This window comes from Callithrix jacchus, chromosome 7 (genome assembly GCF_049354715.1).
Source record: "Callithrix jacchus isolate 240 chromosome 7, calJac240_pri, whole genome shotgun sequence".
Lineage (NCBI taxonomy): Eukaryota > Metazoa > Chordata > Mammalia > Primates > Cebidae > Callithrix > Callithrix jacchus.
Window position 1 is genome coordinate 83,683,255 of NC_133508.1, and position 25,191 is coordinate 83,708,445.

The window sequence follows — 25,191 nt, forward strand, 5'->3', positions numbered from 1 at the left end:
GTGCCTAGGACAATGCCAGGAACAGAAACACTCAAAGAGCCACTTAGTGACTAAGCGAAAGGATGGATGAGGGAGCGATGTGTGTCTGGAGCACAGAATACGTTTCTGTATAATACATTTTTATCCTTGACTATGAACTCCTAGACACAGGGACAGTACGTTTTTCTGTTTTCCCATCATGCTGCACAGGGCCTAACCCACAGAGATAGGCTTATTAAATACTTATATATTTGAACGAAGTTAATTACGTTTAAAAAATGAATAAAATAGAATGGAATACACTGAGAGTTAATATTAGTTCTGGACTAGACATGGAGCTTAGGAACGCTCTCCTGTCCTCTAGTGGCAGCAACATGATTGACAGCCAGTGTTTAGGAGGAAGTTCTCATCCTGGGATGAAGCAGTGCTGGAGAAGGACTTTCTGGAACATTTGCTTAGTGACCATTGTGTGAAAGTGGACTCACCATCAGGAGAATTCACGTAATTACTCATTTAGAAAAACTGTGTTTCCACTAACAATTTACATAATTCTTGGCATTAGCTTCTCATCAGATGTTGAATGTCTTCCTGGTTTAATCTTGGGATTTTGTGTTTCCAGGAGCTTTTCCATTTCCACTAGGTTTTCTACTCTGTGTGTTGAGATGTTTATAGTAGTCTCTGAGGATCTTTTTTATTTCTGTGGTATCAGTGTAATGCTACCTTGTTATTTCTGATTGTTCTTTTTTCAATGTCCTCTCTTTATTCTTTGTTCATCAACCTAGTGGTATATCAACTTTGTTTATGCTTTCAAATAACCAGCTTTTTTCACAATGTTAATCCTTTGTATGATTTTTGGTCTCAATTACATTTAGTTCTGCTCTGATGTTTGTTATATTTTTCTTCCAGTAGCTTTGGGTTTGTTATTATTTTTACAGTTCCTTAGGTGTGGCATTAGATAGTTAATTTGAGATCTTTCTATATTTTTGATGTAGGCATTTAGAGCCGTATACTAGGAATACATTCTACAATTTGTGGGCTGTCTTTTAACTCTTGTCTTCTTGTTTTCTTTTGTTTTTACTTTGTACATGGTGTAGTTAAGGGTCCATCTTCATTCAATCACATTTGGACATCCAGTTTTACCCCTCCTTGTACACCTTCCTTATCTCTTTGGTCACAAGGGTCTTGCCTGGTCTCAGATGAGAATTTGGAGTTGGACTTTTGAGCTAGTGCTGGAATCAGTTAAGACTTTGGGGGATGGTTGGGAAGGCACGATTGGTTTTGAAATGTGAGAAAGACGTGAGATTTAAGAGGGGCCAGGGGTGGAATGAGGTGGTTTGACTCTGTCTCCCTACTCAAATCTCATCTTGAATTGTAAACCTTATGTGTTGAGGGAGGGACCTGAAGGGAGATGATTGGATCATGGAGGTGGTTTCCCCCCAACTCCATGTTGTTCTCATAATAATGAAGGAGTTCTCACAAGATCTGATGGTTTTAGGGGTGTTTGGCAGTTCCCTTCTCATGGTCTGTCTCACCTACTTCCAGATAAGGTGCGTTTTGCATCTCCTTTGCCTTCCATTGTGAGTTTAAGTTTCCTGAGGATTCCCCAGTCATGCAGAACTGTGAGTCAATTAAACCTTCTTTCTTTATAAATAACTCAGTCTTAGGTAGTATCTTTATAGCATTGTGAAAACAGACAATACAAGGGACCAGTATCGAGGAATGCAAAGAAGGCAGCCCTAGAGGTGAAAGGCCTATGGGATGAACTCGCCTCTCTTTGCCTTCTGTGGGATTTGGGCCTGTCCACAACTTGTTTTTACCCAGGGAAATCCATTTCCAACTTTTACCTCCAAAAGTAAAAGAGAATAAAAACCTGTTATGTGAAACCACTGATGTTGTGGTAGTTTATTACAGCAGCAATAAGAAACCTCTACAGATACAGACAAGCAGGCAAAAGGAAGAAGACAGATACAGGGGCAGACAAGCTGGAAGGCAGGCAGGAGATTGGGAGTTGGGCGGGGAATCAGGGATGCAGATGGGTAGGAGACAGGTAGGCAATCAGGTATGGAGCCCAGAGAAAGGTGAGGGAGAGAAGGGCAGGCAGACGGGGGGACAGGAAGCAGGACAGCATGCAGGTGGGAAGAAAGCATGTGGGTGGATAGAAAGAAGGACATAGGGAAACAGGCAGGGAACTGCAAGAAAGGATTGCATATAGAGAACTTCAGATCCGGTTCTTGTCCCCACAAGTGTTAGGGAGCCTCTTAACATGCACGTGTATCCCACTGTTGAATTTCAACATCATTTGTGGTAAGAGGATGGGGATACTGGCAGGATCAAAAAGTAGCTTAAAGTTGAGTAGGGTCAGGCCCACCTTTAGCTCATTCATGGCAAATTGTTTTCTGATGCAGTTCCTGGGCCAGGCAGAGAGAATGAATTGAGATGTGGCTTCAGGCCCCATTCTGCACTGGGCAGGCTTTGGCCTGTAAGCTCCAGTCTGAAGCTGAGTATTCAGACTTTACCTTTATTTGCCCAAACCTTGGTTCACACTTTCCCCTGGCCTTGGACAGATCCCACAAGTCTTGTTCTTAACTCCTACCTCTGCTCTCAGCAGGCCTGAACCACTCTGTCAGAATAGGGCCTGGGCTCTAAGGCACAGAATCTAATCACATAAATGAATAAAGAGTGTGGGGAGCAGTAGCCATCTTGTAACTATGTTGCTTAAGCTTTTGTTCCTCTTACCTAAACCTCCATCTTGTGGGCTTCTCTTATTGTTTAAGTTTCACATTCCTCCTAGTTACTGCAGCCTTGTCTCCATGGTTACTCTCTGACCTCAGCCCTCAGAACTTTCCGCCCTTACTTATTTATAAGCAACGACCTTGTAGCTAATAAACGAGACTTGATCAGATCCTTGACTTGTCTCCATTCTCCGCGTCTCCTGTCTCTCTCTTTTAATCCCCACTCCCTCCCTAGGGTCTCTGTTGCTCCTCCCGCGGGTCGGGACAAAAGAGTTCATTATTGGTTTGTTCACTCCTCCACAAACATTTCTGGTTTGCCAGTGTGGAGGTCAGTTCAGGTAGGATAGAATAGGGTCTGAGAATAGGGTCTTCAGGTGTTCCCTTTGTAGGGGGACACATGGGGACCCAGATCCTCAGAGCTTGTCCAAAGCAGGTATGGGAGGGGAATTGGAAGGACATTGGAGAGGCTTCCTAGAGGGGCACTGGGTGACTGGTCCTCAGCGGTTGCCCCACCTGCCTCCTACTTCAGGGTCTAAGCTCCTGCCTCCCCTTACTCCTCTGTTTAATAGCACCTGTAGCTTTCTATTTCTACTCCAGAAGTGTTCCTTTGTCATCCCTTAGTCTTCTTGCCTCTGCTTTCTGGATCCCTGCTTCTCCTTCCTCCACACTGAACCCACAGCCCAGCTCAGACCCTCCCATGCTCTTCATCACAGTAGGGACAGCATCCCAATACCTCAGCTGGAAGCCAAACCCTCCATGGGCTGTTGCCTACCCACTTCTTACCTCTCCAGCCCACACCCTAACCCTCTTCATATGGACATGGATGAAAACATCCTTCCTCCACCTCTGCCTTCCACATCCTCAAGGCTAAGGCCAGGGCCCAACTGCCTCTCACCCTCTACCAGCTGTGCCTTTCCCTCTCTAGGCATTCAGGAAACATTCATGATTTACTTATGAACAGTTACAGTTCAGTGCCTAGGACAATGCCAGGAGGAGAGGCACTCAAGGAGCCGTTCATTTAGTGACCGAGTGAGTGAAAGAATAAATGAGGGAGCGATGTTTCTGGAGCACAGGATGTATTTCTGTACAACACATTTTTGTCCTTGTCTGTGAACTATTTAAGGGAAGGATAGTACTTGTTATCTCTCTTTCCCATCGTGCTGCATAGGACTTGACCCACAGAGGTAGGCTTAATAAATACTTTTAAATTTGAATGAAGTTACCTAGGTTTTGAAAAAGGAATAAAATAGAATGGAACATAGTGAGAATAATTATTAGTTCTGAGCTAGAAATTGAGCTTTGGGATGCTCTCCTGTCCTCTAGTGACAGCAACATGATTGGCAGCCAATGTTTAAGGGGAATTTCTCATCTTGGGATAAACCAATGCCTGAAAATTACTGTCCATAAGAACAATTTGCTTGATGTCTGTCCTGTGAAATTGGATTATTCGTTAGGGAATTTACAGAATTATTTATTTAGAAAAACCTTATTTCTACTATTACATCCTTTTTTGCATTTGTACTTCAAAGGACCATTCCTGTAGCCCTTGAGAATATCTAAAGGACCCATTTTGGAGTGTATGTGTCCAGCTGAATAGCTCGTTCAAATGTGTTTTGTGTTTTACACAACAGGAAACTTAAAATGCTATGTGTTACATGCCAAAAAGGGAGTTTTCCTCAAACACGGTTTACTGTTCTCAATTTTATGTTTCTACCAATATTGTGATATGTGGACTATGGGGCTATGCTAAAGAGATCCCATTAGATCTAAACAATTTTGTTGAATTAGAAAGTAGATATAAATATGTGAACATTATAATGCAGTGGACATTTGTTTGGCAAGACAGTAAAATATGTGAGAGAATACACCTGGGTATAAAACTTTCTGCAAAAGGCTGTCTTACCTTTTACTTATTTGACCTGAAAGGTGGGACTAAAAAGGCCCTTCAATTTTAAGTAGATGCAAATATTTCAGTTTTTCTACATGGCATACTGGGGAACTAAGGAGAAAATGTGGTGTGCTGCATTGACAATGTGCAAGAAAAGAGAAATCACTTCTTAGTATTTTGAAAACTGAGAAAAGCAGGGAGCCCTAACAATATGGCTAAATTGGAACAGCTTCAGTCTGCAGCTCCCAGCAAGACTGACACAGAAGGCGGGTGATTTCTGCATGTCCCACTGAGATACCCGGTCTGTCTCATTGGGACTGGTTAAACAGTGGGTGCAGCCCACAAGCTGAAGTAGGGTGGGGTGTTGCTTCATCTAGGAAGTACAAGGGGTTGGAGGATTTCTCTCCCATAGCCAAGGGAAGCCATGAGAGAACGTACTGGTAAAAATGGTGCATTTTGGCCCATACTGTGCTTTTTCCATGGTCTTCACAACCAGCAGGCCAGGAGATTTCCTCTCGTACCCACACCACCAGGGCCCTGGGTTTCAAGCACAAAACTGGGTGGCCATTTGGGCAGACACTGAGCTAGTGGAAGGAGTTTTTTTTTTTTTTTTTTTCATACTCCCGGGGCACCTGGAATGCCAGCAAAACATTCCCTGGCTGAAGCCAGGGAGCCAAGTGGTCTGGCTTGGCCAGTCTGACTGCCACAGAGCCCAGCAAACTAAGATCCACTGCCTTGAAATTCTTGCTGCTAGCACAGCAGTCCGAGGTCAAACTGGGATGATTGAGCTTGGTTTGGGGAGGGGTGTCTACCATTGCTGAGGCTTGAGTAGGTTTTTCCCTCACTGTGTAAACAAAGCCACCAGGCAGTTCAAACTGGGCACAGCACTTGAGCTCTACTTGGGTTACTTGAGCTTTACCTGAGCTCTACTCGAGCTCTAAGGATTAGACTGCCTCCTCAAGTGGGTCTGTGACCCCGTGTCTCCTGACTGGAAGATATCTCCCAGCAGAGGCTGACAGCACGTCATGCAGGAGAGCTCTGGCTGGCACATGGCAGGTGCCCCTCTGGGAAGTAGCTTCCAGAGGAAGGAACAGGCAGCAATCTTTGCTGTTCTGCAGCCTCTGCTGGTGATACTCAGGCCAACAGAGTCTGGAGTTGACCTCCAGAAAACTCCAGCAAATCTGCAGCAGAGGGTCCTGAATGTTAGAAGAACTAAAAAAACAAAGTAAAACCATCAGTACAAACAAAAAGGATGTGCACTCAGAAACCCCATTCAAGGGCACCAATACCAAAGACCAAAGGAATATAAATCCATGAAGATGGGAGAAGCCAGTGCAAAAAAGGCTGAAAATTCCAAAATCAGAATGCCTCTTCTCCTGCAAAGGATCACATCTCCTGACAGCAAGGGAACAAAACTGGACAGAGAATGAGTTTGATGAATTGACAGAAGTAGGCTTCAGAAGGTGGGTAATAACAAACTCCTCCAAGCTAAAGGAGCATGTTGTAACCCAATGCAAGGAAGCTAAGAACCTTGAAAACAGGTTAGAGGAATGATAACTAGAATATCCAGTTTACAGAAGAAAATAAAAGAACTGATGGAGTGGAAAAACATGCATGAGAACTTAGTGTAGCAAACACAAGTATTAATAGCCAAATCGATCAAGCAGAAGACAGGATGTCAAAGACTGAAGATTAACTTAATGAAATAAAGTGTGAAGACAAGATTTGAGAAAGAAGAATAAAAAGGAATGAGCAAAGCCCCCAATAAACATAGGATTATGTGAAAAGACCAAACATACATTTGATTGGTGCACCTGAAAGTGATGGGAAGGATGAAACCAAGTTGGAAGACACTCTTAAGGATATTATTTAGGAGAACTTCCCCAACCTAGCAAGACAGGACAACATTCAAATTCAGGAAATACAGAGAACACCACAAAGATACTACTCAAGAAGAGCAACCCCAAGACATATAGTCACCAGATTTACCAAGGTTGAAATGAAGGCAAAAAATGTTAAGGGCATCCAGAGAGGATGGTTGGGTTACCCACAAGGGAAGCTCATCAGACTAACAATGAATCTCTCTGCAGAAACCCTACAAACCAGAAGAGAGAGGGGGCCAATATTCAACATTCTTAAAAAAAGAGAATTTTCAACCCAGAATTTTATATACAGCCCAGCTAAGTTTTCTAAGGTAAGGAGGAATAAAATCCTTCCCAGACAAGCAAATGCTGAGAGATTTTGTTGCCACCAGGACTGCCTTACAAGAACTCCTGAAAGAAGCATTAAACATGGAAAAGAACAATCTGTACTAGCCACTGCAAAAGCATACCAAATTGTAAATCCATTGATACTATGAAGAAACTGAATCGACTAACAAACAAAATAACCAGCTAGCCTTATACTGACAGGATCAAATTTACACATAACAATATTAACCTTAAATGCAAATGGGCTAAATGCCCCAATTAAAAGACACAGACTGGCAAATTGAATAAAGAGTCAAGACCCATCAGTGTGCTATATTCAGGAGTCCCATGTAATGTGCAAAGACACGCATAGGTTCAAAATAAAGAGTTGGAGGAAGATTTACCAAGCCAATGGAAAGCAAGAAAAAAAAAGTAGAGGTTCCAATCCTAGTCTCTAATAAAACAGACTTCAAACCAACAAAAATCAAAAGAGATAAATAAGGGCATTATATATGCTAAAGGGATCAAAGTGACAAGAAGAGCTAACTAACCTAAATATATATGCACCCAATACAGGATAGCCAGATTCATAAAGCAAGTTCTTAGAGACCTACAAAGAGACTTAGACTCCCAAAAAATGATAGTGGGAGATTTTAACACCGCACTGTCAATATCAGATAGATTATCAAAACAGAAAAGTAACAAGGATATCTAGGACTTGAACTCAGCTCTGGACCAAGTGGACCTACTAGACATCTACAGAACTATCTACCCCAAATCAACCAACTATACAGTCTTAGCACCATGTCACACTTATTCTAAAATTGACTAAATAATTGAAAGTAAAACATTCCTCAGCAAATGCAAAAGAACAAAAATCATAACAAACAGTCTCTCAGACCACAGAGTGATCAAATTTGAATTTAGGATTAAGAAATTCACTCAATCCCACACAACTACATGGAAAATAAACCACCTACTCCTGAATGGCTACTGGGTAAATTACTAAATTAAAGCAGGAATAAAGAAGCTTTTGAAACGAATGAAAACAAAGACAGCATATCAGAATCTCTGGGAAACAGCTACAGCAGTGTTTAGAGGGAAATGTATAGCACTAAATGCTCACAAGAGAAAGCAAGAAAGATCTAAAATCAATACCCTAACATTACAATTTAAAGAACTAGAGAAGCAAGAGCAAACAAATTCAAAAGCTAGCAGAAGAAAGAAATAACTTAGATTAGAGCAGAATTGAAGGAGATAGAGTCACAACAAAAAAACTCTAAAAAAAATCAATGAATCCAGGAGCTGTTTTTTTTTTTAAAGATCAACAAAACAGACTGCTAGCCAGACTAATGAAGAAGAAAAGAGAGAAGAATGAAATGGATGCAATAAAAAATGATAAAGGGGATATCATCACTGATCCCACAGAAATACAAACTACCATCAGAGAATACTATAAACATCTATAAGCAAACAAACTAGAAAATCTAGAAAAAATGGATAAATTCCTGGACACATGCACCCTCCCAAGTCTAAACCAGGAAGACGTCAAATCCCTGAATAGACCAGTCACAAGTTCTGAAACTGAGGCAGTAACTAATAGCCTACCAACCAAAAGAAGTCCAGGACCAGATGGATTTACAGCTGAATTCTACCAAAGGTACAAAGAGTAGCTGGTACCATTCCCTCTGAAACTACTCCAAGCAATAGAAAAAGAGGGAATCCTCCCTAACTCATTTTATGAAGCCAGTATCATCCTGGTACCAAAACCTGGCAGAGACACAACAACAACAACAACAAATTTCAGACCAATATTTCTGATGAATATTGATGCGAAAATCCTCAATAAAATTCTAGCAAAAAAACCTTATCCACCACAATCTAGTCAACTTCATCTCTGGGATGCAGTGGTTGTTCAACATACTCGAATCAGTACACGCAATCCATCATGTAAACAGAACCAATGACAAAAAATGCATGATTATCTCAATAGATGCAGAAAAGGCCTTCCATAAAATTCAACCACCCTTTATGCTAAAAAATCTCAAGAAACTAGGTATTGATGGAACATATTTCAAAATAATAAGAGCTGTTTATAACAAACCTACAGCCAATATCATACTGAAAGGACAAAACCTGGAGCATTCCCTTTGAAAACCAGCACTAGACAAGGATGCCCTCTCTCACCACTCCTATTCAACATAGTATTGGAAGTTCTGGCCAAGGCAATCAGGCAAGAGAAAGAAATAAAGGGTATTCAAATAGAAAAAGCAGAAGTCAAATTGTCTCTGTTTACAGATGAAAAGATTGCATATTTAGAAAACCCCATTGTCTCACCACAAAATCCCCTTAAGCAGATAATCAACTTCAGCAAAGTCTCAGGATACAAAATCAATGTGCAAAAATCATAAGCATTCCTATTCCTCAATAATAGACAAACAGCCAAATCATGAGTGAATTCCCATTCACAATTGCTACAAAGAGAATAAAATACCTAGGAATACAACTTACAAGGGATGTGAAGAACCTCTTCAAGGAGAACTACAAACTACTGCTCAAGGAAATAAGAGAGGATAAAACAAATGGAAAAACATTCTACGCTTATGGATAGTAAGAATCAATATCATGAAAATGACAGTGCTGCCCAAAGTAATTTATAGATTCAATGCTATCCCAGCCGAGCTACCATTGTCTTTCTTCATATATTTGGAAAAAAACTTCTTTAAATTTCATATGGATCCAAAAAGATCCCACATAGCCAAGAAAATCTAAGCAAAACAAACAAAAAACAAAACAAACCAATAATAACAACAAAACAAAGCTGAAGGCATCACCCTACCTGACTTCAAACTATACTACAAAGCTACCGTAACCAAAACAGCATATATAGAACAATGGAACAGAACAGAGGCCTCAGAAATAACACCACACACCTTTAACCATCTGATCCTTGAAAAACCTGATAAAACCAGCAATGAAAAAGATTTACTATTTAATAAATGGTGTTGGAAATACTGGCTAGCCATCTGCAGAAAACTGAAATGATACTTTCCTTACACCTTATTCAAAAATTAACTTATGCTGGATTAAAGACTTAAACATAAGACCTAAAATTATAAAAAACCCTAGAAGAAAACCTAGGCAATACCATTCAGAACATAGGCATAGTCAAAGACTTAATGACTAAAACACGAAAAGCAATGGCAACAAAAGCCAAAATTGACAAATAGGACCTAATTAAACTAAAGAGCTTCTGCACAGCAAAAGAAACTATCATCAAACTGAACATGCAACCTACAGAAAGGGAGAACATTTTTGCAAGCTATCCATCTGACAAAGGGCTAATATCGAAAATCTACAAAGAACCTCAACAAATTTACAAGAAAAAAGCAAACAATCCTATCAAACAGTGGGCAAGACACTTCTCAAAAGAAGACATTTATGCAGCCAACAAACAGATGAAAAAAGCTCATTGTCACTGGTCACTAGAGAAACGCAAATCAAACCATAATGAGATATCGTCTCACACCAGTTAGAATGGCTATCATTAAAAAGTCAAAAAGCAACAGTTGCTGGAGAGAATGTGGAGAAATAGGAATGCTTTTACACTGTTGGTGGGAGTGTAAATTAGTTCAACTATTGTGGAAGACATTGTGGAGATTCCTCAAGGATCTAGAACTAGAAATACCATTTGACCCAGCAATCCTATTATTGAGTAAATAACCAAAGAATTATAAATTATTTTACTATAAAGACACATGCACACATGTGTTTATTGCAGCACTATTCGCAATAGCAAAGACTTGGAACCAACCCAAATGCCCATCAATGATAGACTGGATAAAGAAAATTTGGCACATATACACCGTGGAATGCTATGCAGCCATAAAAAAGGATGAGTTCATGTCCTTTGCAGGGACATGGATGAGGCTGGAAACCATCATTTTCAGCAAACTAACACAAGAACAGAAAACCAAACACTGCATAGTTTAAGTGGGAATTGAACAATGAGAACACATAGACACAAGAAGGGGAACATCACACACTGGGACCTGTCAGGGGGTGGGGGGCAAGGGGAGAGATAGCACTAGAAGAAATACCTAATGAAGATAATGTGTTGATGGGTGCAGCAAACCACCATGGCACATGTATACATATGTAACAAACCTGCATGTTCTGCACATGTACCCCAGAGCTTAAAGTATAATTAAATGAATAAATAAATAAATAAAAGGGACACTTTTACCAATTCTTTAGAAAGAATGTTTCCCCACAATATATTTTATTGGAAAATACCCAAATAAATATTTAATATTTGATTTAATATAACTTTAGATTCTAAATTATGACAAGTTTGAGTTTTGATCCCATTACATTTACCTAATTAATTTGTTTACTTAGATTATTTATGAAAACTGTGATAGCCATTATTTAAGGTTATGAAACTGCCATTGCAAAATTAACTGAAACAGTGAAAAAGTTCTGACCTAACTGACTTCATCTTGCTTCTAATCTCTAAGGAGTTCTTGTTCATTAATATAGTTTATATTTGGCTTTGAAACAAAGATGATAACAGTCATTTCCCAGAACAAACCTCCTTCATGCCTGTGGACTAGACTGTCAAAAGATTAGAAGTTATGGCATTTTACTAAATAATTTCAGTTGTAGCTATGTTTATTAGACCAATATTAATGTTTTATCTAATAAAAATTACACAAGCAAAAATTATTCTGTTTGGGGCTGAGTTTATGGTTTATAACTTCTATGCCAAATATTGACACCTTTAGTATTTGGTATAGATAAGCCTGAAGTTTCTTGACCAATAAATGCAAACAAAAATGTATGCTGGTAGTTCTTCAAACATTTCTATTATTACTTTACCAATACTTTTAAAGTCAGCTTATTTATTAAAAATTTTACTTAAGTCACATAAACTTGAAAAAGCATTTGACTAGTCTTTTTTCTGTTAAATTATTTGATTTAAGAAGTTTTAATTTTCCTTAAGCCAATTAATTAGAGCATTTTTATAGTATCAGTAGTGAAACATTGTGTACACAACACATAAATACATAGACATATTAGGCATGCTAATAGAAGTACATTTTATAGATTCTTAAGACCTCCTTTTTCTTATTTTAGCCTCGCAAACTCTTGATAACCTGGTTTATTACCTAAAGTTTTCAGCTAAATCATTCTAAATCTGCATATTGAAGAAAACAACTCGTAGGTGAAAAATCAGATGTCAAGATTTACATCTCAAGATACGGACAAAAAGCCTGCTGGTGCTAGAGGAAGATTAAAGGTGGATGCCAGATCAAACATAAAATCATAGAAATCTGTTATCAGACTGTATAAGGAGACCACTTTTATTTAGACAGAGGCTGCCTATCTTTTAACTCTGGGCAGAGCCCACACTGAATCTTGGGTTTTCAACAACAAAAAAATGAATTACTATGAGACTAGACCATGTGATGCTTTTACAGTGTACTACATTTTTTTTTCAAACAAAGACTTTTCTAAGTGTCTAAATGACAACTGTTTAAAAAACAAATCCAAGAGTAACCTCTGTTGCAACAGCTATTAATTAAGAAAACATAATTCAGACAACTGAGAAGAAAAAACTCTTGCTCAAAAAAGACAAGGTCCCAGGAGAGAAAAAAACAAAAACATGAAGGCCTTTTAATACAAACACACACGTGCACACATACATACACACACCTTAGATGCTAGCTTTTAATTAAGCTGACTTTTAACCATTGAGCTCCTTTAAAAAATTCTCTTTCCTTCACAGAGGGCTCCCAGCAGGGATGGACCTGATACCTCCCATATTCAAGTTTACAAGGTATTAAAAGCAAAAAGGCAGATACACAAAGTGGAGACATTTTGGACAAACACAAGGAGGAGAGCATTCAGGCAGAACAAACTCAAAACCTGATCTTATCCAAAATGCAAAGTGTGTGTATGAGCAAGCCTTATTGCTCCCCTGGCAGTACCAGACAAATGTCTTAACAAGCCCATACAGAAAAGCAATAGGCTGCTGGCATAAAATCCAGTTAACTCACTCTTTGAGTCTATCCACTCCTGATCTCCATTCTTCCCATATAGTGGGACGGACATGCAATTTTGCACATAGGACAACCCTCAGGAGGAATTCCTGAGAAAATCTCACCCAGAAGCTGCTCAGAACCTCCTGAAGATTGTTTCATCACATGCTGCTGAATGTTGAAGACAGCACTGTCCTGGTGGCTCCTGGCTGGCTCACCAAATTTGTTCCCAGACCAAACCAAGTGTCAGACTGCTTATTCTTGCAGCTGAATAATGAGATGCAGATGAACTGGGGAGGGAGAGAGTTTTTATTTTTGTAACTGGTTATAAAGAGAAGGCCTAAGAAATATCAAATTCAAAATTACAAAGTTTTTTTTCAGAGCTTACATACCTTCTTAACTATATGTCTATGTGTAAGTGTGCATTTATCTAAAGACATATGCAATTAACTTATTTTAATCTGTAACTAGGATCTGAGTTTGAAGACCTTCTTCTGGAGCTTCTGTAAATTTACTTAATCTAAATGGGTCCAGGTTCTGGGGTGATTACCCTTATCTTGTCTCCTGTTAAATCATGGAGGTTTGGGAAGTGTCTTCAGACTCCCCAGTAAACATGTTTGTGGTGGCATGGAGAGTTTCTTCAAACTCCCAATAAAACTTGTTTAATCCTAAATGAGTCCTGATAAGAACTCCTTCATTATCTTGTCATGCTTTGCCAGAAAGGCCTAGGCAAAACTCTTGGTGGGCTTTTGCTCCATTCCAGTCTTTATATAAAGGCACTGGCTCTATCAGTTTCTAATATTTAATGTAACTATTCAGTCAGTACTGAAACAGTTGTTATGGAGGCCTGTGTTAGTGAGATCTGGCCTGCCACACCACTGTATCACCACAGTCCAGGCCACCATCCTATCTTATCTGAATATTGCAATAGCATCAGACCTGGTCTCCCTAGTTCCAGTCTTATCACTACCTTCCCCATCCCAATTTATTCTCATAAATGTTAAGGTCTCAGAACCTAGAGGTAGACTGCCCAGGTTCAAATCCTGACACCATTTTTTACTCTCTGATGTCCTTGGGTAAATTGCATAATCTGTGTCTCAGTTTTTATATAGATAAAATGAGATAATGGTAACATCTACCTTGATTATTCTGAGGAGGAAATAACTAAGCACATGTAAATTACTTTAGAATAGTACTTGGTGCTTACTGAGAATACAATAAATATTTAGCTGTCATTATATTTCAGGTAGCTTTCAGAATAATCTAATACTTAACTATTTCATTTTCCACCTTAAATCCTTTCAGTGGGTTCCCATGGCCTTAAGTAAAGTCTGAATTTCTTAACTGGGCCTACCAAGCTCTCATGGTCTGACTTTCACCCTATATGTGTTCTTAGCACCCATCCTTCTCACTGACACTTGAAGCTCCAGCCACGCTAAAGAACTCCCACAATCCAGTTAGCTCAGGCCATTTTATGCTCTGTTTATGCATTTTTCCACCATATAGAATGCCCTTTCCCACCTTGTCCACCTAGAGATACTTTCTGACGTTTTAAGATACAGCTCCCCTAGACCCTAAGCCACATGAAGGCAGGGCCATGTTGATTTTGTTCAAGTCCACAACTCCAGTGCTCAGGGCGATGCATGGCACATGGTCAGTTCACAATAAATATTCACTCAGTAAATGAATGAATGAATAAAAGCATCTCCTGAGCTATAAAACTTTTCCCACATTTTCTCCTCACCTGCATCCCCACTAGCCTGGACAGATTGCGTTACTCTCTTTTGTCTGGCATGGATGTCAGCATCACTACCTTAAGAGTACTTAAGTGACCCTTGTCTCCCCAGCGCATCGAGCTCCCAGCGTGTGCCCAGCACAGGGTCTGGGACACAGTCAATATTCATCCATGTTTACTAACTGGGCACATGAGCAAATCAGAGAGCCATAAATCTCTAGAATCCCACACTGGTGGGCTGCAATGCTATCCTGGGATATAGCTCCACAAACTTTTAGATTTTTGTCCCCATGGTTCCATGTTCTTCAAATGCATTTATTATTAAGTAATCATATACTTCTACATTTTAATGGATCAAAGATACATGTTGCCATACTGAATTATTATAATTTCAGTCAAAGGTTAGTTACCTTGCACTGCCCTGTTTGTAGACAAATGTATGGTTTTCTTTGGGGTGTGTGTAGGATTGAAGCAGCTTCTCAATGGCCTTCATTTCTTGTCTCCTGTGTCTGACATGGAAGAAGCCATCAGATGAGCACTGGGAGAGGCACAGTCCTCCTTCCGGGAATCTCACGGGGCTTATTTTCATCTAGAGGTACCACTATCCATGTTGATGGAATATTTTTTGGTATCTCTGATTCCCTATACTGTAGCCAAGAAAATTCAATTCAGTGGACATTTGTGCAGGAATGCCAAAAAAAAAAAAAAAAAAAAAGGAAGGAGGCACTGCTCTCCAAATCCAAATATGATTTGGTCTCCAGAATCATATTTTTTGAGTTGTAGTAAGTTTTAAAACCAGTCTTTGGCCAGAATAATTTTCCAAATTCCTTCCTCTCCCATTTAGCATGCCCCATTGGAGTAGATTACAGAACTTCATTCTCCACCAGGGGCAGCAAAAACACAAGCAATAACAAGGATATTTTCTACCACATGGAACGGAGGTTGTGGGGAAAATCCACCTCTCACAGCCTGGTGGACTGAGGCAAAAAGTGGCAGAGGCTGGGTGGTCAAGAGAGTATCTAATTTTTCCCCTCTAGGCTAAAATCCTGGGATTGGGGTTTAGCTAGAGTGAAGGGAAAGTTGAGAGCACTGGGGATTTTACCTTGTGTCTTTTCATGGAGAAACCAGAGTGAAAATGGCAATGAAGCAGAGAAGGCCTGAACTTCAAGCCTCTTTTAACCCCTTCAAGCCTCTCTAAGCTCCTAGATATAATGCAAAAAGTGTACTGGACAGGAGCAACTGGACATGGAGCAGAGGGGTAACTGCATGGAACTGTCTAAGCCTCAGAGGGAGTCACACCACCAGCAAGAACCTGGGTGGACCTAGGTAAGCCGAGGGGTTCCCAGGCCCTGACCCTGCCAAGAGAATGCACTAGAAGGTCACTAACCACACCTACTATTCCTTAGTCGCACAAAGAACCCAGGGACCAGACCAGGCAGGATATCACAACCAGCTGGGACCCCAAGGCAGAGCCTGAATCTGAGGTCTTCAGCCCTATCGCTATGTGAATATATGAGGGCCACCACCATACAACCTGCATGATTTGGGGAAGGAACAGGGCATAGAAGAATAATATGAAAAGAATAATAAATGAAATGCCATGCATTATCCAGAGAAAACTGTGTACGCCAGAGGATTCTGAGACTCGGTCAAATAACTACATCTAGTTGAGGGTTGGAGTTAGGTAGGAAGTCTGTGGAAAAAGAAGCTGTGTGGCTTAATGGAAACTGCAAGGGGCCAGGATGAGCTTGGTCCTGATGAAGTCACCACCCCTGGAGCCTGTCTTAATCACTTACTTGCCAAATAAAATGTGGCTCCAGAGAGTGCAGTGTAGGCTTAAGGAATGGGGCCAGGGCGGGGGTTGGGGGCAGTAGGTGGGAGAGGGACAGTGATAGGGAGAACAGAAAATTGTAGCAGAAATTGGGTTTACTCTTCAGGGCTGTCAATCAACACCTCACATATGCCTGTCTTAACCTAAATCAATGAATAAATGAATGAAATCTGGGAAATGTCAATAAAGATTGCTGGGGCAGGGGGGTGGGGGGAGAGAGCACCTTGGGAAGTCAGGCCTGTTAGATCCTAGTTCACCACCTGATAGGTTATAAATACTAAAACCATCACTTTCAAATTATTTTTACTACATTTTTCTGTTATCTGTGCTCGAGTTCATTTATGTCTCTGGCATCTAGGGTCAGCCCTTCAGGGGCACGGGACCTGAGTGGTCACACCAGGTCTGAACCCAGAAGGACATATGCTCGGTTTCATGCTCTGTCATCTTAGAATTGTTAATAAAGTTTTTATCCCATATTTTCATTTTGCACTGAGATTCATAAATTATGTAGCAGGCCCTGACTATGGCTGGATAGTGGAATTAGTATCTAGTGGTAAAATTATATATATAATATATATAGTAAAACTGTGCATACCTTCCCCACTCAGTGTTCAGTGCCCTGGCATGGGCAGCTTGAACTAGCTCATGCTGGGTGTTGGTACACGCTGGGAATCAGGGTGGGAACCAGTTGTAAAGCATTTACCTGCACACCATTAGACTGGCCACAGGATAAAGGAATAATGACCGTACACCTCCCCCTATCTCTGCCCCTGGGAATTTTGGTAGAATTCCAGAATGCAAAAGAAAGCCTTTTGCGTAGTCATTTATTAATTTGTGTTAAGGAAGAAAAACAATGACCTCAGCTTTGCATTATTTTACAATATAAATTCAGATCCTGTGACTGAAAACTGTCCGCCTTAAAAGATGACGCTCCCAGAACCAAGCGTGCGCGCCTTGGTAACCCGCTAGAAATCCCGCAGGCGCGCCTGCCTTCTCTCTCCAGGCCTGAGCTGCCCCTCCCACTGGCCTTCCTGCTTCCCGCGAGGCAGGAGCTTCGCCAGGGCTCAGAGACGGGGTGGGCTGCGCGACCCTGCGTCAGCTCCAGGCGAGAGAAAGCGCGTCCTCTCCCGCGTACCTGGAGACCGCGGGCGTTCGCGGCTGCGCAGAGCCATGGAATTCTCCTGGTTGGAGACGCGCTGGGCGCGGCCCTTTTACCTGGCCTTCGTGTTCTGCCTGGCCCTGGGGCTGCTCCAGGCCATTAAGCTCTACCTGCGGAGGCAGCGGCTGCTGCGGGACCTGCGCCCCTTCCCAACGCCCCCCACCCACTGGTTTTTTGGGCACCAGAAGGTAGATGGGAGGGAGGAGGCGGGAGGAGGCGGGAGGAGGGGGTAGGGAGGGGTAGGGAGGGGCAGAGGAGGATGCGGCAGAGGAGCCGCCGCCTGGCAGAGAGGTAGCTGCTTCCTTCCATCCCTGGGGACCCTCAGGCTTGCAGTAGCCTCTCCAGCCTGGCCTGTGGCTCTCAGCATCATTTTTCCTTGCTGTGGACACTTGCTTTCCCGCAGCCTCACAGGGAAAGGTCACTAAAGAGGAAGCTTTGGGGGCTGGGAAAGAGCTATTTCAAGAACCTGATAATGTGGAAAAAAAAGTGCCGTGTAACTCAGGTCTGTCTCTCATTGTTTCACCAAGCCTTCCACATGTGTTGCTTTAAAAATAGCATGTTATTCTAAATAACTTATTAATTTTAGGAAATATGCAAAATAGGTCACAATCGTTGGCACACTTAGTCCATTTTAACCAGAGAAAGTTTTCTTTTCCTAAGATTCTTGTGAAGTAAGGAGCAGCCCCCGCCAGCCACTCAAGAAATACTGATTGATGGAAAGTTCTAAAGTAAAGGGAGACTGTTAGCTTTGGTCACTCCCACTTTTTAAATTCACTCCCACCCCTAATTGAGGTTTTTATTCATTCAGCCGACTCTGAGTGGCAGTTGGTGATGGGTACTAAGATTACAAAGAGAAGATAAGTCCCTTCCCTGTACCTCCCAAGTCAGGCGCAGACAGGCCACAAAGAAAATGATAGCACAAGGCAATGGGTGCTTTACTAGAGGCCTAGAGACAAGCGATTATCAGAGGAAAGTGTACGTCTCCGCCTAGAGGGGAAGGAAAGTCTGTGAAGGGCTGAGCATTGTCTTAAAGGATGGTTGGGTGGTGTGGGGAAGACATTCCAGCAGAGCTACTGAATTATCCTTTGGCTTCCCCACTCTCTAGTCTTTCTTACCTAAAGCAACCACTTTCAACTCTTTTATCTGTTTTTTCCTGGTATTTAAATCCTTACTTGTAAAATAATATTACCATATTGCATCTAATAATTTAATAAGTTTAGACATCTGCTGTGGTTTAGATATGGTTTGCTTGTCCCCACCAAACCTCATGTTGAAATTTGATTCCCAATGTTGGAGGTGGGGTCTGATGGGAGACCTTTGGGTCATTGGGATGGATCCCTCATGAACATCTTGGTGCAACTGTCTCCTTCTTAATTTCTCAGTCTATTAGTCTCTCTTCACCCCCCAAGAACTGATTGTTGAGAAGATCCTGCCACCTCCTCCCCTCTCTCTCTTCCTCTCTTCTTACCATATGACCTCTGCACACAGCCACTCCTGTTCACTTCCACCATGAGTGGAAGCAGTCTGAGGGCCTCCTCACATGCAGATGCCAGTGCCATGCTTCCTGTACAACCTGGAGAATTGTAACCCAAATAATCCTCTTTATGAATTATCATCCAGCCTCAGGTACTCCTTTCCAGCAATACAAATGTACTAAAACAACATCCATCTATGAAGTTCTTTATGACAGGCAATCACTTACACCTCATCTTCCGCTGTCCCAACAACTACATTGTATTGGGTTTTTAGTTAAATAGAAAAACTAGTGTTTGTATTATGCAAATGTTATTTACTGCTGATCTAAATGGTCCTCTTTCATTTTATTTCTTTTCTCATAGAACTTTTCCCCCAGCCCACAGTATTGTTAACTTCTTCCTTTTCTAATCTGCTTCATTTTTCAATATCTGTTGCTATTTTTTTCCAAATGCTCTAATGGATCTGTCAAACACATCTAAATAGTATTTTCAAATATCCAAACATGCCAAATAATCTGTCCGTTTTTCTGGAGATCTTTTTCCCACAGACCTCTCCTCCTGTTCCAGTCAGGACTGGTTGCTCTTTAAACATGGTTTGCAGATGTTATTCTAGGACTTCCCAGTGATGCTGTCCTGTATCTCTACTGTTTCGTGGATACTATGTCATCTATTGTTTCCACTGAATTGTTTTGGCATCCTTGTCAAAAATCAATTTACCATAAACGTCAAGGTCTATTTCTGAATCTTCAATTCTAATCCATTGATCTCTATGTCTATCCTAACTCATGGACATAGAGGGTAGAAGGATGGTTGCCAGAGGCTGGGAGGGTACCGGGGAACTGGGGGAGTAGGTAGATTAGTCGGTACAAAAAAATGGAAAGAATGAATAACACCTACTACTTGATAGTGCAGCAGGGTGGTTATAGTCAATACTAACTGTATATGTTTAAATAACTTAGAGTGTAATAGGATTGTTTGCAACTCAATGGATAAATGTTTGAGGAGGTGGGTACCCTATTCTTCATGATGTGCCTGTTTTACGTTGCATGCCTGTACCAAAAACATCTCATTTACTCCATAAATATATACACCTACTATATATTCACAAAAATTAAAAATTATAAATAAATTATATGTCTATCCTCATGCTAGCACCACACTGCTTTACTGTTGCTTTGTAGTAAGCTTTGGAATCAAGAAGTATGAGTCTCCCTATTTTGTTATTTTCCGAGATTATTTTGGCTATTTGGGATCCTTGAGTTTCCATGCAAATTTTAGAATCAGTCTATCAATCTCTGCAAGGAAACCAGTCAGGGTTCTGCTGGGGACTGCATGGAATCTGTAGATCAGTTTGGGGATTATTGCCATCTTAACAATATTAGGTCTTCTGGTCCATGAACACAGAAAGCCTTTCCATTTATTTAGGTCATCTTTAATTATTCTAAATAATGTTTTGCATTTTTCAAAGTATACATTTTGCATTTCTTTTGTTAAATGTATTCCCATTTTATTCTTTTTGAAGGTATTGTGTCTTAATTTCATCTCAGATTATTTACTGCTTTCATAGTGTGTTAGAGTCCGTATTCCCTCTTGACTGTCACTGTTACTTTTTCTGCTTTCAAAAGGTTTCTATCAGAATGTTGCAGATTACAGATGACTGACATATCAAACTGTCTAATATTACCAAACCTGTCCATTTACTCAGATCAGGGTCCTTCTGGCGATTTGCCATGCAGGAAGTCACAAGGAAGCCTAGTCTCTAAGGCTCAAAAGGTGAAACTATTTTATATAGGCAGTAGCATTTTATTGTTACATAATAACTGTACATATTTATGGAGTACCTGTGGTATTTTGATAAATGCATACTATGTGCAGTGATCAAATCAGAGTCTTTAGGGTATTCATCACTTCTAATGTTTATTATTTCTTTGTGTTTGGAACATTTCAAATCTTCTCTTCAAGCTTTCAGAAATATGCAATAAATTATTGTTAACAGTGCTACTGAACACTGGAACTTAGTCCGTCTATCGAAAGACAGTAGCATTTTAAGTATAGTCATAAGGTTACAGAAGGATAAAGTGTGTGCAGGGAAAATTCCCTATAAGATAAGAAATCTCATTCCTCACTCTTAGTAATACAGATCTTCTCACTATGCTTCAGACATGCCAAGGATATTCCTCCCTCAGAGCTTCGAACATGCACGTCTGTGGTTATATTGCTCTCCCTGCGAATTGTTCAGGCCTTTGAACAAATGTTACTTTCTAAAAGAGGCTTGCCCTGACCACTCAGACTGAAACAGGACCTCTAGTACTCTGTATCTCCAACCCTAATTTTATTATCTTGGCCCTTATCACTCTCAGACTCTATACTGTGTACACCTTTGCTTGTTCATTGGTTATCCACCACCAATGAAAGTATAAAATCTGTGAGAGGGAGGGTCTTTGTTTGCCACTGTAAACCCAGTGAATGGTACAGTTCGTGATGCATAATCGGTGCTCAATAAATCCTTTGTCAAATGCATAAATATATTAGGTGCTAAGAAAATTCATTTATTCAAAGATCAATTTACTACATAGAATAGGCCAGAGGTTTGATATTTATTCAATAGGTCACTGAATCCTGGCCAGCATGTGGAACCTAGGATGTATATATGCAAGTGTGTGTGTGTGTGTGTGTGTGTGTGTGTGTGTGTACTTGGATGTAATGCAAAGAACATCTATGTAGCTAAGTAGTATAAAGCACTTGGGCTCCAGAGTTAAACTGGAGTTTGAATCCTCACTACTGGTCGCCAGCTGCACACCCTTTGACGCATCATTTAACCTAGTCTGTAGCGTTCAATTTCCTCATCTGTAAAATAGGGATTGTAATTATATCTCCTTCCTAGAATTCTTGAAGTAAATATTAAATAACATAAAACATGAAAAGCATTTTGCAACACTTAGTTCATAGCAGTGCTTGATAAATGTTAGCTATTACTATTTGGGGGGCACTATGCATTTTCTGAACATTTCTGAACAATGTTTACTACATATATGTAGTACCCATTTTCAAGTATATTTAGATGCTTCTCTGGGGATGAAGAAGTATAAATTAAATATAGTACAGGATTCACAATAGTTTTCTGTCCTTTTTGTCTAGTCAGGAGTTACAAAAAGTATAATGAAATTCTCCTTTTTTTCTTTTTTTAATTGCATTTTAGGTTTTGGGGTACATGTGCAGAACATGCAAGATAGTTGCATAGGTACACACATGGCAGTGTGATTTGCTGCCATCTTCCCCTTCACCCATATTTGGCATTTCTCCCCAGGCTATCCCTCCCCCCCTCCACCTACCACTGTCCCTCCCCTATTCCCCACAGTAGACCCCATGTGTGTAGTACTCCCTTGCCTGTGTCCATGTGTTCTCATTTTTCATCACCCACTTATGAGTGAGACTATATGGTATTTCATTTTCTGTTCTTGTGTCAGTTTGCTGAGAATGATGTTCTCCAGATTCATCCATGTCCCTACAAAGGACACGAACTCATCATTTCTGATTACTGCGTAATATTCCATGGTGTATATGTGCCACATTTTCCCAATCCAGTCTATCATGGATGGGCATTTGGGTTGGTTCCAGGTCTTTGCTATTGTAAACAATGTTGCAGTGAACATTTGTGTGCATGTGTCCTTATAGTAGAATGATTTATAGTCCTTTGGATATATACCCAGTAATGGGATTGCTGGGTCAAATGGAATTTCTATTTCTAAGGCCTTGAGGAATCGCCACACTGTCTTCCACAATGGTTGAACTAATTTACACTCCCACCAACAGTGTAAAAGTATTCCTATTTCTCCACATCCTCTCCAGCATCTGTTGTCTCCATATTTTTTAATGATCGCCATTCTAACTGGCGTGAGATGGTATCTCAATGTAGTTTTGATTTACATTTCTCTAATGACCAGTGATGAGCATTTTTTCATATATTTGTTGGCCTCATGTATGTCTTCTTTTGTAAAGTGTCTGTTCATATCCTTTGCCCATTTTTGAATGGGCTTGTTTGCTTTTTCCTGTAAATCTGTTTGAGTTCTTTGTAAATTCTGGATATCAGCCCTTTGTCAGATGGGTAAACTGCAAAAATTTTTTCCCATTCTGTTGGTTGCCGATTCACTCTAATGACTGTTTCTTTTGCTGTGCAGAAGCTGTGGAGTTTGATTAGGTCCCATTTGTCTATTTTGGCTTTTGTTGCCAATGCTTTTGGTGTTTTGGTCATGAAGTCCTTGCCTACTCCTACATCCTGAATGGTTTTGCCTAGATTTTCTTCTAGGGTTTTTATCGTGCCAGGTCTTATGTTTAAGTCTTTAGTCCATCTGGAGTTAATTTTAGTGTAAGGTGTCAGGAAGGGGTCCAGTTTCTGCTTTCTGCACATGGTTAGCCAGTTTTCCCAACACCATTTATTAAACAGGGAGTCCTTTCTCCATTGCTTGTTTTTGTCAGGTTTATCAAAGTTTGTATGGTTGTAGATATGCTGTGTTGCCTCCGATGCCTCTGTTCTGTTCCATTGGTCTGTATCTCTGTTTTGGTACCAGTACCATGCTGTTTTGATTACTGTAGCCTTGTAGTATAGTTTGAAGTCCGGTAGTGTGATGCCTTCTGCTGTGTTCTTTTTGCTTAGAATTGACTTGGCTATGCGGGCTCTCTTTTGGTTCCATATGAAGTTCATGGTGGTTTTTTCCAGTTCTGTGAAGAAAGTCAATGGTAGCGTTGATTCTGTAAATTACTTTGGGCAGTATAGCCATTTTCACGAAATTGATTCTTCCTAACCATGAACATGGAATGTTTCTCCATCTGTTTGTGTCCTCTCTTATTTTGTTGAGCAGTGGTTTGTAGTTTTCCTTGAAGAGGTCTCTTACATTCCTTGTAAGTTGTATTCCTAGGTATTTTATTCTTTTTGTAGCAATTGTGAATGGCAGTTCGTTCTTGATTTGGCTCTCTTTCAGTCTGTTATTGGTGTATAGGAATGCTTGTGATTTTTGCACATTGATTTTATATCCTGAGACTTTGCTGAAGTTGCTTATCAGTTTCAGGAGTTTTTGGGCTGAGGCAATGGGGTCTTCCAGGTATACTATCATGTCGTCGCAAATAGAGACAGTTTAGCTTCCACCTTTCCTATTTGAATGCCCTTTATTTCTTTTTCTTGCCTGATTGCTCTGGCTAGAACCTCCAGTACTATATTGAATAGGAGTGGTGAAAGAGGGCATCTTTGTCTAGTGCGGGATTTCAAAGGGAATGCTTCCAGTTTTTGCCCATTCAGTATGATATTGGCTGTTGATTTGTTGTAAATAGCTTTTATTACTTTGAGATATGTTCCATCAATACCGAGTTTATTGAGGGTTTTTAGCATAAAGGGCTGTTGAATTTTGTAAAAGGCCTTCTCTGCATCAATTGAGATAATCATGTGGTTTTTGTTTTTGGTTCTGTTTATGTGGTGAATTACATTTATAGACTTCCATATGTTGAACCAGCCTTGCATCCCCGGGATGAATCCTACTTGATCATGATGGATAAGTTTTTTGATGTGCTGTTGCATTCGGCTTGCCAGCATTTTATTGAAGATTTTTGCATCTATGTTCATCATGGATATTGGCCTCAACTTTTCTTTTCTTGTTGAGTCTCTGCCAGGTTTTGGTATCAGGATGATGTTGGTCTCATAAAATGATTTGGGAAGGATTCCCTCTTTTTGGATTATTTGGAATAGTTTCAGAAGGAATGGTACCAGCTCCTCTTTGTGTGTCTGGTAGAATTCGGCTGTGAACCCATCTGGACCTGGGCTTTTTTTGTGTGGTAGGCTTTTAATTGCTGCCTCGACTTCAGACCTTGTTATTGGTCTATTCATAGTTTCAGCTTCCTCCTGGTTTAGGGTTGGGAGAACACAGGTGTCCAGGAATTTATCCATTTCTTCCAGGTTTACTAGTTTATGTGCATAGAGTTGTTTGTAATATTCTCTGATGATGGTTTGAATTTCTGTGGAATCTGTGGTGATTTCCCCTTTATCATTTCTTTATTGCATCTATTTGGTTGTTCTCTCTTTTCTTTTTTAGCAGTCTGGCTAGTGGTCTATTTTGTTGATCTTTTCAAAAAACCAGCTCTTGGATCTATTGATTTTTTGAAGGGTTTTTC

The 25,191-nt window shown here is 40.4% G+C and overlaps 2 protein-coding genes across 4 annotated transcripts in view; one reads left to right on the top strand and one right to left on the bottom strand.

The window, feature by feature from the left end:
* CYP4A11 (cytochrome P450 family 4 subfamily A member 11) overlaps positions 1-15,230 on the bottom strand; it is a 65,911-nt gene extending 50,681 nt beyond the window's left edge. Inside the window, exons 1-2 of one of the 2 annotated variants that reach the window (XM_078331654.1) lie at positions 14,978-15,230; positions 12,958-13,122 (exon numbers count right to left, since the gene is read on the bottom strand). The gene's annotated coding sequence lies outside the window, so the exon portion shown is untranslated. Of the gene's footprint in view, positions 1-2,715; positions 3,796-12,957; positions 13,123-14,977 lie in introns of those variants that run through there. The other variant, XM_078331655.1, reaches the window with a different exon arrangement.
* Positions 1-25,191, top strand: part of CYP4X1 (cytochrome P450 family 4 subfamily X member 1) — a 266,175-nt gene that overhangs the window by 208,095 nt on the left and 32,889 nt on the right. The window contains exon 1 of one of the 2 annotated variants that reach the window (XM_002750786.6): positions 17,420-17,745. The exons of the other annotated variant lie outside the window; for it this stretch is intronic. Within the exon in view, the coding sequence (XP_002750832.4) occupies positions 17,569-17,745 (177 nt within the window). The 5' untranslated portion in view covers positions 17,420-17,568. Of the gene's footprint in view, positions 1-17,419; positions 17,746-25,191 lie in introns of those variants that run through there. 2 annotated transcript variants of the gene reach the window in all.